The sequence below is a fragment of the Myotis yumanensis genome, unplaced genomic scaffold (genome assembly GCF_028538775.1).
Source record: "Myotis yumanensis isolate MYYU_CA2020_CCGP unplaced genomic scaffold, mMyoYum1.0.hap1 SCAF_2, whole genome shotgun sequence".
Lineage (NCBI taxonomy): Eukaryota > Metazoa > Chordata > Mammalia > Chiroptera > Vespertilionidae > Myotis > Myotis yumanensis.
In genome coordinates, this window is record NW_027223753.1 from 81,002,045 (window position 1) to 81,015,962 (window position 13,918).

The following is a 13,918-nucleotide window of genomic DNA, read 5'->3' on the forward strand; positions in this document are numbered from 1 at the left end:
CTAGGTGTAGGGAGGAGGGGAACTCAGGAAGAGCCTGGTAGATCCTCTGAGTTGAAGAGACAGAGTTGAGAGTCTGGGAAAACCAAGGCAGTTGGAGGACACAGGACACAGTACCAGAGAGGAGAGCAGTGCACAGAGAATCACAGAAGTTTGCAGAGGGTTTCCCTTGAATATTCAGCAGAGTACTGATAATGTGTGTGAGGATTAATAAAAAAGATTAGTAAACAGTGCCTGGTGTCTGCACAGTGAAAAGTTGAAAAGTTTCATGTCATGTTTTATTTATGAGCAGTTTTATCCATATACTGATTATCAATAGGGGGCATAAATGGTAATGGAAAAAGTAAAATAAAATAAAATAAAATAAAATAAAATAAAATAAAATAAAGAATAACCATTCTAAACAAAAATAAAAATTATTTTCTGGCTTAACTGTTTAAAAATGATAAATGTTTCTTTAATTCATTTACTGAACTTTTCCTCCCAGTTGTGTAAATGCCATTCTATATATTCGGGTTCATAAAGTTATGTTTTTGGTTTTAATAGAGATGATAAAAATCTATAATGCATAGTTGCAGTTAGAGTTGTCAAGACTGAAGATATAGAATTCTCTAGAAAGGTTTATTGAAATTCAGTAAAACATAATTATGATTATCTTGGATTTTAGAAAAAGGTAATCTTTTTTTCTGAAGATAGATTGGTGATAACTTGTACATTATACTTACAGAGTGTGTCATAACTTTTAATATCTCCAAATCAGTTTATTAAATTTGGAATAATATTTTATTTGTGCATGACCCAATAGCACTTTGAAGTTTATGTTTACTCATTGGTTACTATTTTTTTCAGAGATGCTTTCAAAAGTTTCAAATCAGTTATTTTAGTCTTCAGGTGAGCATAGCTAAAACCGTGACATGATGTTTTGCCTTTCTCTCTTTTCTGGCATTTTTGAAGGAGTCTAGAAATGGGACAGGCAGAGACATACTTAGTTGTCTGCCCTACATGCTCTGACATCAGTGGCAGGAAAGACTATGGGAAACTCAACAAAAAAATGAGGTGCTTCTCCTTCTTAGATAATTAGGTCTGCCCTCAAGGTTATATTAGTCCAGTTTTACTGTGGCTAATAAATGGTCTCTTTCCTTGCCTTCCTTCTACCATTTCTAGTATTTAGTTCTGGGTCAGAAAATTGGCACTTAATTGTCTCAAAGGGCATGCACTACTTTGCTACTGGAGAGGTTTGGTACTAGATTTCAAAGAGGGCCATTGCCTCCCACAGTGACCAACATTTTCTTTCTCTCTGGGAGTTTCATGTTTTATTTATGACCAGTTCTATCCATATACTGGTATCAAAGAAGTGCATTATTGTCGTATAAATAACACATAACTTATTTGATGAAGAGAAAATAGAAATTGATATATAGCTATCTAGGATTAATTCAGTTAGATGAGAACTTATCAGTTGAAATCAATATTTTGTGCTTATACATGGATTTTAGTAAGTTGAAAAGTATCCTTTAAAATTATAAATAAACTAGAGGCTCATTGCACGAAATTTGTGCATGGGGGGGGGGGGGGCGGTCTCTCAGCCCAGCCTGCACCCTCTCCAATCTAGGACCCCTTGAGGGATGTCCGACTGCCTCTCACAATCAGGGACCACTGGCTCCTAACCAGTTGCCTGCCTGCCTGCCTGATCGCCCCTAACCACCTCTCCCTGCCTGCCTGATCGCTCCTATCTGCTCCCCTGCTGGCCTGATCGTCCCTAACCGCCTCTGCTTTGCCCCGCACCCGGGACCCAGGATTCCCTCCTCTGGCTGGTTGCAGGCACCCAGGACCCAGGCTTCCTTCCCTCTGGCCAGCTGCAGGCACCCAGGACCCAGGCCGGCTTCGCCCGGGCCAGCTGCAGGCACCCGAGACCATGGGGCAGGCAGCTTGTCCCTCTCCCAGGCCGCAGCCACAAGCGATGGCTACCAGGACTGCAGGGCAGGTGGCTTGTTCCTCTCCTGGGCCGTGGGCACCTGCGGCTGCGGCCCAGGCAAAACCGCTCGCCCACAGTCCCCTGCGGCTGCAGCCAGCCTGGGCAAAGCCAGCTCGGGTCATGGGTGCCTGTGGTCAGCCAGAGGGAGGGAAGCCCAGGTCCTGGGTGCCTGCGACTGGCTGGAGGAGGGAATCCTGGGTCCCGGGTGAGGGGCGAGGCAGAGGCAGTTAGGGGCGATCAGGCCAGAAGGAGAGCAGTTAGGGGCGATCAGGCCAGTAGGGGATCAGTTAGGGGCAATCAAGCAGGCAGGCAGGTGAGCAGTTCAGAGCCAGTGGTCCGGGATTGCGAGAGGCAGTCGGACATCCCCTGAGAGGTCCCAGATTGGAGAGAGTACAGGCTGGGCTGAGGGACCTCCCTCCCATGCACGAATTTCGTGCACCAGGCCTGTAGTATAGGATAATGGGTTAACTTGAGGAAAGTTAAAACACTATTTTACTTCATAAATGAACTTTTAAAAAAGATTTATTGATGCAAATGAACAGACAGCACACTAAAGTGAAAATACTGTTAATAGAAAAGATTGTATAACATGAAGACATTGATAAAAACTGATTCCATGCCCTAGTCGGTTTGGCTCACTGGATAGAGCGTCGGCCTGGGGACTGAGGAGTCCCAGGTTCAATTCCGGTCAGGGGCATGTACCTTGGTTGCGGGCACATCCCCAGTAGGGGATGTGCAGGAGGCAGCTGGTCGATGCTTCTCTCTCATCGATGTTTCTAACTCTCTATTCCTCTCCCTTCATCTCTGTAAAAAATCAATAAAATATATATTTAAAAAAAACTGATTCCATGATGTACTTTAAATATTTAATCGATATTTTTTCTTAGCTTTTAGGTAGCTTAGTCCATTGACAAATCAATCCTTATTTGCCTAACCTCTTGAAACTGTCTATTCTTGACTTCTGTAACACTAGTATGCTAAAATTTCTTCTCTGCCTTAGGTTAGTTTTTATTTTCCATTGTAGATGCTTTACTGTTGGTATTCTCTTGGATTCTGTTGTTGGTTATCATCTCCTCCCATTCTACACACCCTCCCTAGGTAAAACCTTTCAATATCCTTGGCTCATCTACCACCCAGATGATGACTATTATCAAATTACTGTCTTCAGTTTGGGTCTCTCTCTCTTTATATTCAGAATCAGTTGTTACCTGGATATCTCTTCGTGGATATACCAACAGAAATCTCAAGAGCAGCATGTTCCAAATTATCTTACATGGCAAAATTTGACCTTTTCTTATCTCAAAAAGGCATCACCTTCTACAGATTTACCCACAAACATGAGAATTGTTGTCATCTCTTTCTCCCTGTTCTACTGTCTCTACTTATTTCTTAGTCCAGTCCAGTATTTCTTGAGTCTGTTCTTGCTTTTTTGTCTTCACTGGTCATTTCCTAAGTTCAAACCCACATCTTTGTAGCCCCAGTTATATTGATAGCTTCCTAATTAATCTTCCTGTCTATAATCTTGTTTCTCAAACCATTTATTAACTATTAGAGTGTTCATTTTTTTCTAAATGCAGATATGATTAAGGCTTCTCATCTTCTTCAGAATAAAAAATAAGTTATGATGATGATGTTAATTAGGTAACGGTAGCACTTACCAAGCACTTATTATGTACCAGGTACTGTGTTTAAAAATCTTAGTCTAAATTAACTCATAGAATTCTCATAATGACCATTTGACTTGATGTACTCTCCTTTTTACCAACAAGGAAAATGATATGAGAGGAGATAAAATAATTTACCAGGAGTTGAAGAGCCAAGAAATGTCAGAGCCACACTAGACCAATGTTTTTTCATATCCTTTCTATTGTCTTCACACAAACCTTTCCTATCTCTGGGTTTGGATGCTGTGAAGTATGAAAAGGATCTTGCTTCTCTTGGTGCATTGACCACTTCAGCCCTTGTGACTGTTAATTGTAAATATGGGCAAGCAAAGCTTTACAGAAGTGGTTCTCCTGGATCAGGAATAGGTTTGGATGTGAGATGCATGATTTTTTTTCTTTAATTCACTGTCCACCCTATCCACCAAAAACTGACCATGCCTGTAAGGATATACAGTTTCAGGTGGTGTGGCATGACTGTGTAGAATGCTGAGAAGCAACAAACCACTGCCTGGGTAATGATGAGTGATGGGTGGTTTTTAAGAATCTGGCTAGCCAATTAAAAATTTGAATTTAAAATATTAGTAGCAAAAAGGTATAGAATTATTTTAATAATTTTATAATGTTAATTGTAACCAATTAGTTGCTATGGGTTAGTCACTGAACACTTTTCATTACATCGGTGAAAATAAAAGTGTTTAACAGACCTCTTTTTGAAAAATCAGAAGAAATCTTCCAGGGCAAGTTGGAGTATCCATGATGATGGCTTTTAACTTTCAACAATTTCCTAAAAACAATGTACTTCCACTGAGCTGGATGGATCCAGGTGTTGCTCAGAAATTTTGTGATAGCTCTAAGTTTCATATGCATCACTCTGGTATTCAGTTGACTTGCTGTTCTACTTAGGTAACTTCCTGGTGGGGCTAAAATATCTCTGGTAGGTCACACTTACATCCAGATAGGCTGCATTTGGCCCTTGAACTGCATTCTGGCTAGTAAAGATTGCACACACATGGAGTCAAAGAGAGGTGCAGCTTTTATTCCCAGTCCTATCACTTACTAGCTGTGTGGCCTTTCAGCCTCAAGCTTCTCTTTTCTCATGTAGTAAATGAAGATGATAACACCTACAATAGGGTTTTGTAGGTTATAGGGGATAATGTATGTGGGTGTTTTGTATAATATGTGGAGTAAGAACAATATATTTTACAGTAAGAACATCAATAAATAAATATTCCTTACCCCTGTCTCATCCTTCTTCATCTTATTTGTCTCAACTACCTGTCTCCCCCTTCAAATCAAATAGATTTTCATGGAAAACAGGTCTAGGAAAGTCATTTTCTTTGCAAGTTTGGGGGGAATTTAATCCTCAATGTGTAACTTATGTACTGCTGCCACCAACCAGCCCATTTCCTAGACCTTCATTATCTTTTGGGGGGTCAATTTTTAGAATTCCAAATCTTCTTTGTTACCGTATTACTCAGATTCTTTTCAACATTGACTGCCAAGATTCTAGGATCCTATCATTTTATTACTTTCTAGGCTGTGTTTCCCCAAAGTAGATAAATATATGAAACTATACTATATCAATAGCATGATAAATAGGAACTTAGCACAGTTTTTATGATTAACTAGCTGCTTTTCAAGGTAATGTGTTAAAAATGTCTTGTTCTGTAACACATCCCCTAGGCAGGATCTGTGAAAGGAATAACAACAGGGATTTTAAGAGGCAGGCAGTTTTGAGGAAACGTACTTTGAGCTGAAGGCCACCTCTATTCCCAACCCCTAGCCCACCTTCTACTCGGTTAACCACAAACCCACCAAGCCTGTAAGTACACATTTTCATGGCCTTAGAATGCTGGGCAGCACCAGACTTGGTAATTGTAAGTGGTAGGTGGTCCTTTTGAAAGAGGTCTTGTGAGATCTTTCCTATGAATAGGTAGTCACAGTGATAGACTCTGTCCATCAGACATAACGAAGGGTCGCTCTGCAAGTGTGTTCTATACAGAAAGTATCGCTGATCGTACTTTAAAAGAATTTTCCTCTAAACATTTTCAAGTGTTAAGGAAAATGTTAGAGTTGATTCTACAGTTGGCATTTTGAATGTGATATTTTGCCCTAAAGAATCATTGTTTTAGATTTTAACATGGGAAACTGTAGTATGTAGAGAAAGTGTGCTTCTATCTGTGAGATGATTGTATTTATGGAGACATTTATCCACTGGTTCCAATCTGTCAAGTTCGCATCTGTGTGTCTGATTTAGTTGATTTCTAGACATATACAGATTTAATATACTTCTTGCAACATTCCATAGATTTATTTATTAGTCTGATGCTTTTTTTATTTTTCTGCTGCCCTCATAACTCAACCCCTGTAGAGAAAATGATTAAAAAGCATTTTCACCCTTTACATTATTATTAGAAATATTATTAGACTTTGAGTCTTGTGCTATTTATTGAACGTGTTAGTTTCAGGATTTGTTATGCTAATTTTTTTAAAGGCACTTGCTGAATTAAGTAAAATTTAAAATGTGGTAAAATCTAAAAGAAGGCATTTAACTTCTTTCTCTTTATTTGATCTTCTGAAAATACTATTGAACTGAAAAAATAAGAGACTCCATTTATAAAAAATGGCAAACAAGTTATCAGATGAGATACTATCTGACCAAGTTTTTTAAAATATAAGAATAAAATTCTCTATAGTCATAGTAAGGGCTTCTTTGAAAAAGCAGATATTTTTAGCCAATCTGTAGTCACAGTACTTGATAATCATGATTTGCTAGGTGTCTGTTGGCTCTGACTATGACTCTGCACATGTATGATCAGGGCAGATGAGATGTGATCTGTGCACTTCAGGAGTTCTGCAGTGTAACTGTAGAGATGACACCTGTATGGAAACAACTGCATTACAAGTGCATGAGGTGTTATAACATTGATAGAATTAAATGTTTTATGAGATTAGATAAAGGGAGATTGCCAATTGGATGTCAAGGATGTCTTTATAGAAAAGATGAACCTGAAGACTGTTTCACACAGATTATTGCCATTACTGTTTCTAATAATACTAGAGGCCCAATGCACGAAATTCATGCAAGTGTAGGCCTTCCTTCCCCCGGCTGCCAGCACCAGCTTCCCTCTGGCACCTGGGACCTGGGCTTCCCTCCGGCTGCTGGCAGGCACCCTGGACCCAGGCTTCCCTCCAGCACCCGGCAGGCACCTGGGACCTGGGCTTCTCTCGCAGCCCCGGCTTCATCCGGAAGGTCGTCTGGAAGGATGTCCAATCTAATTAGCATATTATGCTTTTATTATTATAGACTAGAGGCCTGGTACACAAAATTCGTGTACTCGGGGGTGGGGGAGTCCCTCAGCCGAGCCTGTGCCCTCTCGCAGTCTGGGACCCCTTACTCCTTACTGCCCACATGCTTGCTGCTCCTTAGTGCTGCGACGGTAGGCTTCTGCCACCGCCACTGTACTCGCCAGCAGTGAGCCTGGCTTCTGGCTGAGCGGTGCTTCCCCTGTGGGAGCACATTGACCACCAGGGGGCAGCTCCTGCTTTGAGCATGGTCAGTACACATCATAAGGACCAGTCATTCTGCCGTTCGGTCAATTTGCATATTAGCCTTTTATTGTATAGGGTTTGGAGAGTAACCAGGACTTAAAACTCCTGCTTACCTATGTTTTTTCATTGGGTTACTGAGAGTATGATATACATGGTTAAGAATAAAATATCTGTCATATTCTTAATAAATGTTATCTATCATCTCATCATCATCAGTTTTACTTTGCTGCAAAAACTCAGTGCAATTTTTGCTCCTCCAAGAAGCCTTCCCTATCAAACCAAAGTGTATGAGTTTCTCCTTTCTCTTTATTCCTAGAGAATCCTCAGCATGTCATTACCAGAGCATTAACCTGTTACATCAATTTCAAATTGTTGCTTTACTTCTCTCTCACACTAAATTTCCTTGAGGTGATGGAATGTGTACATCCCAAACCCAGCATTATTCCTACTACTGTTCTTCACATTATTCCTAGTGTATAAGGTGTAATAATTTTTTTGTTGAATGGATGATTGAACTCAAAGATTAAATTTGGTATAAGAAAATGGATATTTATACAATGTTGATAACAGTGATGACGGAAAGAATTGGATGAATTCAGGATATGTTTTGAAATAGAGTTGGCAGGATTTAGATGTGAAGGAGGGAGAGGGATAAACCAAAGCTTGAGGTACTCAGAAATGCCATTAGTTGAGATGAGGGGACTGGAGGAAGAATAGGCTCTGTTTTGCAGATGTTGTTTGAGAAGCCTACTCCACTTTTGAGTAGAGCTATCAAATAGACAGTTGCATATGAATCTGGAGCACAAACGAGATCAAGACAAAAATATAAATCAGGAAGTCAGTAGCATATATATGGTATTTAGGGCTAATTAGCAAGATGAAATTGCCTTGTGAGAAAAATGTAAGTTCAGGAGAGAAGAGGGCCCAACGCCAAACTTGGAGTGCTCCAGCATTCAGTGGTCTGGAAGAGGCGGAGAAGCTCACTGAGAAACGGAGGAAGCAGGAGAAAAAAACAGGAAGCTTTCTCAGGGAATTGCCAATTGGTCATGTGCTGCCTGATGGATCCGAATGAAAAGAAGTGATCATTGCATTCGGCAACATGATGATTATTGGTGACCTTGAAAGTGCAGTGGTGGGGTCTGGAAGTTAAACTGGAATAGGTTCATGATTGAATAGGAAGTGAGGAGTGGTAATCTGTAGGAGCTAAATATTTGAGTAGGCTGTACGGATGTAAATTATGTCTTTCAGCGTCACCAGCCTTAGGTTTCCAACTTTCCACATTATCAAATCCCAAACTGAACTCATGATGGCCCTCCAAAATCTGTTCTTCTCCATAAGTTTTCTATTATTAATTCACTTTCCTTCCAGTTATCCAGCTAGAACCCTCATGGTTAATATAGTTGTCTCCTTCCTCCACTTAGCCCCATGTAATTAGTTGCCATGGGCTGTTGTGTCTTCTCCACAGCATTTTTCAAATTGGACTCCTCCTTTTCATTGCCATTGCCACTGACACTTGAGTTGCTCTTCCCAGGAACCAATTAGCTCTTCTTCAAACTCCTCTAATAGTTTCCAAAGTACTCCCTGCTTTTATTCTCTTCCTTGTCAATACATATATCCATCACAACTAGAATACCAGGTATTCTTCCTAAAACACAGCATTGCTCATGTTATTATCCTGCTAAAAATAAAACCGTATCCTTTTAGCCTGGCAGTCAGAACCCTCTACCTTTTTAACCTTACCTCCCACTACCTTCTCTTCATTCATCCTGATGTTTTGAAGAATTTGCTGTTTCTTAAATATAACCAGCATTGTTTCTCCTCCACACTGTCACTTTCACCTCTGCTTGACGTGCCTTCCCCTCCCTTCTCTTGTCTCTTCTATATTTCCAAATACCTATTACCGCTAACAAGTGGTGGAGTCTTCCTTAAATATTAGTAAATTTCAAGGCTTTTAGTGCTACTGCTTTACTTATCAGTTCTATAAAGCTTTCATAATACTGATTTTTACTTAACCACAATTACCTGTGCCACCATGACCTCAGCCAAGCTTTGTTTTTCGGAATTGAACACAGATATGATTTACTGCCTGAAGTCAAGTTTCTTGTACACTTTACAAACAGTCGTGGGTCATGATATTCTATAAACAGAGAATGTCAAGAAAAAGCCTTCTGCTAGGCCCTCCTCTTTGTTCAGTAGCAGCTTCCCATTGATTTTGTTGAGGCAGCCAGCAGGAAAGGTGAGCATGATATCAAATAAAAAGCAGCTTTCCACAACTGGCTACTCATTAATACACTACACTGGGTTCTTTGTTTATGGTTGCTGATATTTGGGGGTGGAGGAAGAACGGTGTTTGTGGAATTATTACTCTGAGTTTTAGCTTTTTAAAATGGGAGGTGCCTTTTAGAAATCTTGCTCACTGCTACATATTCTAAGAGAAGGAAAGCAGAAGGTCTGTAAAGATTGTGGTCATAGCCCAACCAGTGTGGCTCAGTGGTTGAGTGTTAACCTATGAACCAGAAGATCATGATTCGATTCCCTGTCAGGGCATATGCTGGGTTGTGGGCTCAATCCCCAGTATGGGGTGTGCAGGAGGCAACCAATCAATGATTCTTTCTCATCATTGATGTTTCTATCTCTCTCTTGCTCTCCCTTCTTCTCTCTCTCTCTCTCTCTCTCTCTCTCTATATATATATATATATATATATGATTGTGGTTATAGAAAAAAGAATTACTCATTACAATATTAACCTGAGTGATATCATCTTTCCCACCCATCAGTGACCTTAGGGGATTGCTCCTAAGAAGTAAATTGAAGATATCTTTTCAAGATGTTCTCTTAATGATTCATGTTGCCTTTCTGTTAGGTATTTCAGTGTTCATCCCATTATTGGAATATTAAGTGGGTTTTAGGCCTATTTATTTTGTACCTAATCTTTTAAGTTGGACTATTAGCTAAAGGGAAACAATTGCATATGTTTTTGAAAAGATGGGATTGAAAATAACATTCTTTTACTTAATGAACTTGATGCTGGAGCAGTATTATGAAGAGTCAGTATTTCTAGAAAAAGAGAAGTGAGATGACCATCTGATTAAGAACCTCCACTAGGCTGTCAAGAATATTATCTGTTTGGCTTTCCAGGGGGCGGCAGCATGCCAGTCCTCCCTGCCAGCTGTTAATTATAGTCAACTATTTTGGAACATGAGGGGGTATTATAATTAGAAGTGTGGAATACTGATTTGAGAATTCAAAATATCTCTAAATTTTTAGCAAAATCTAGAGTGCAAATAAAAGAAAAATGTTTCATATTTTGAGTGGGATAACAAGCCTTTACTAAGTAAACTTACCTCCTCAAAATTACTTTTTATTAGTACTAATAATAAGAAAAATGGATTTAAAATTTTATGAAGGAAAACTTGGAAATAACTTGCATCAACTTCTTTGTAAAAAAAATGTTTTGTTTTGTGTTCCTTCATCTGTTTGCTCTCGCTTTACATTTCCCCAGGAAACTGTATTTCAGCGTCCTTAATTGACACTGACAAAATTGCCAAGCACAGGATTTCCTGGAGGCTTGGCCCTTTTGTGTCAGGATGAGCGATGGACCTCAGTATTTTGATACTCGCTTCCCCTTTTATTTAAATGAGGAATAACTGCCCCTATTCTGGAAAATTTTTAATTAGAGGTTTTAAAACTCTGTTATTTAAAGTTTATTAATGGAGGGACAATTAAGTGTTCTTTTAAGTTGATTATTATATATACAAAATGGTCATAGCTGGCATTAAAATGCTCTGTGTTTTCTTATAAGTATTTCAGTATTTTAAATTTTGGCAGAATTTTTTGAGCAATTAATAGTGTAATAGAAAAACTGAAAATAGTAGATTTAGGCTAATTGTATTGGTAATTACAGTAAAGCATTGACATGTAAGCATCCAGCGATATCACTCTGGGCATTTAAAGTACATACATTTTTATTATAATCTAAGAGCAGTTTTCATTGGGAATAGATTATTTTAAATTTACATTTTCTTTTTTTTTCTACAGGAAGGAACTTGAAACCTTCAAAGGTAATTTTGTGTTTAATTCTTCACTTTAAAGTAGATGAGACTTAATTGATGTCAGATGTTCTTTCTTAATGATGATGAACGAACTCATTCCTTTTTCTTTAAATTAGTTTACATCAAAAAAAGTTTGCTTAACACTGGTTTGTCAGTTTTATTTAATCACAAATGATTTTGATATTGTTTAGCTATAACACATGTACCAAGTAAGAGTTGCTACTAATGACCATTATAAGTAACTAGAGGCCCAGTGAACAAAATTCCTGCATGGGTAGGGTCCCTAGGCCTGGCCGGTGATCAGGGCCGATCAGGGCCTTCCGGCTGCCAGCCGGGGCCTCCCTTCATTCCGTGCTGCTCCCTGGTGGTCAGCACACGTCATAGCGAGTGACCAGTCTCCCTGTTGAACTCCCGTGGGGAAAATTTGCATATTAGGCTTTTTTATATATATACTAGAAGCTCAGTGCACAAAATTTGTGCATGGGAGTGGGGGGTCCCTCAGCCTGGCCTGCACCCTCTCCAATCCGGGACCACTCAGGACTGCTGGATCCTAACGGCTCACCTCACTGCCGGCCTGATCGCCCTAACTGCTCTCCCCTGGTGGCCTGTCTCCCTAACTGCTCTCCCCTGCCGGCCTGATCGCCTCTAACCGCCTCTGCCTCAGCCCTGCCACCATGGCTTTGTCTGAAAGGATGTCCAGAAGGTTGTCCGGAAGATGTTCAGTCTAAGTAGCATATTACCCTTTTATTAGTATAGATGCCACCTTGTCCTAAAAATGCAGGTTGTTAGCAGGTTTTCCTATCGTGGAAGGGGAACCTGCAGTAGCATCCTGGGTTCTGACCAGGGCTTATGCACTCGTGCTTTATCTCAGCAGATGAGATTCCTAGAAGACGACTCTTGGATGTACCTTGAACATTTCTATCGATTTTGCCAAATCATCCTCCAAAAATGTTGAACCACTTTAAATTCCCACCAGCAACCATGCATGTGCCCTCTGTCCTACTTTAATGCCAATATCATTGATTTACCCCTAGAAGCTTCCCTCCCCTCAGCTGGGACTGCTTGGCACTTGAGCCAAACTCACTGTTCAGCCTGGGACTTGATTTCCCGAAATAGAATTATGGAGGAGGAAAAATAGTTTTCCTCTACCCTTCTGAATTCTTAGCGGAGGCCCTTGTAATGAAAGACAGATTACCAAGAGAAAAACAAAAGCTCATTAACATGTGTACCTCGTGTATATGTGGGAGATCCTAGGGAAAAATGAATAACTCCCCAAGGTGGCTTAGAATCCAGATTTAAATACCTTCTTTCTAGGGAAAGGGGACGAGAGATGTAGGCCTCTTAGAGGAGAGTAAATGATTTTTAGGAAAGGTGAATGGGGAAGGGGGAAGATAGTTTGTAACAAAGTTTGGGTGTGATGTCAACTTCTAGTCTCCTGTCCTGTGACAGGAGTCAGTCTTTGCTGGCCGATGACACTTTTCCCATCGAGGGGACCTATGACATTTAAGCTCCTTTTGGGGGTTCGATTTTAGGCAGATCAGGAAACTTCAGTGAAAGCCTCTCCTTGCATTTGCTGTTTTTCAAGCATCTGCAGTTCAAGATCATCAGTATAACAATACGGCATATGTTGAGGTGGCCTGTTCTCTGACCTTCAGAATAAACCCAACAAAAGCTTGTTTCCTCTCTTAGATGATTTGCCACAGTAGCGTTATTCCCTGGAGACAGTATTCTGACCAGACCTTCCTGGGAGTGGTCATAACATACCCTGTGCTTGTAGAAAGGTGTGGGCCATAAATCAGGGTCAGTTTTCTCATCTTGTGAAAAGGGAGATAAAGTTATGATAGTTTATGTCCCTTTCCATAGGTTTCCTGTGAGTTTGTGTCTCTGCTGTGGCCCCAGTGGCCCCAGCACCACCGCAGCTGCGGGGTTAGGGCCACTGGGTGTCGGGCCCCCCTGCGGGCTTGTGTCTCTGCTCCTCCAGCCCCAGCGGCCCCAGTGCCACTGCAGCTGCGGGACTTGGAGCTGCTGGGTGCCGGGTCCCCTTGCAGGCTTGTGTCTCTGCTCCTCCGGCCCCCACAGCAGCGATGATAAAGCAGGCCCAGAGGTCCCCCGGCAAGCATCCCAACCCAGCTGCCGCCATCTTTGTTGTGGAGTGACAGTCAATTTGCATATTCCCTCCTTATTGGCTGTGGGCATTGCCATCTTGTCGCAGAGTGATGGCTAATTTGCATATTACTCTTTTATTAGATAGGATATAGATATATTAGGATGGCACAGTGCTAACTTTGAGGTTGCTGAGAGTCATAATTTTAAAAGATTCTGGTTTCTGTTATATAAACTCTGGACCACAGGGACAGAGTGTGGTAATAGAGATAGAGCTTTGCTTCTGCAGTTGACCCACAGTTACTTGAACCTGCTGAGAGGTACTCAGTACTGGGTCCCATTATGCCACTGTCTTGAAATTTGGGATAAGTCTCTTAATGTTTTTCAGGCTGTTTGTTTGTTTTTTAAGGTATTTTTAAAATATTTTATTGATTTTTTACAGAGAGGAAAGGAGAGAGATAGAGAGTTAGAAACATCGATGAGAGAGAAACATCGATCAGCTGCCTCCTGCACATCTACTGGGGGTGTGCCCGCAACCCAGGTACATGCCCTTGACCGGAATCGAACCTGGGAC

General features: G+C 40.7%; 1 protein-coding gene across 1 annotated transcript in view; it reads left to right on the forward strand.

The window, feature by feature from the left end:
• Positions 1-13,918, forward strand: part of DTNBP1 (dystrobrevin binding protein 1) — a 163,804-nt gene that overhangs the window by 69,855 nt on the left and 80,031 nt on the right. Inside the window, exon 7 of the mRNA XM_070405700.1 lies at positions 11,228-11,250. Within this exon, the coding sequence (XP_070261801.1) occupies positions 11,228-11,250 (23 nt within the window). The remainder of the gene's footprint in view (positions 1-11,227; positions 11,251-13,918) is intronic.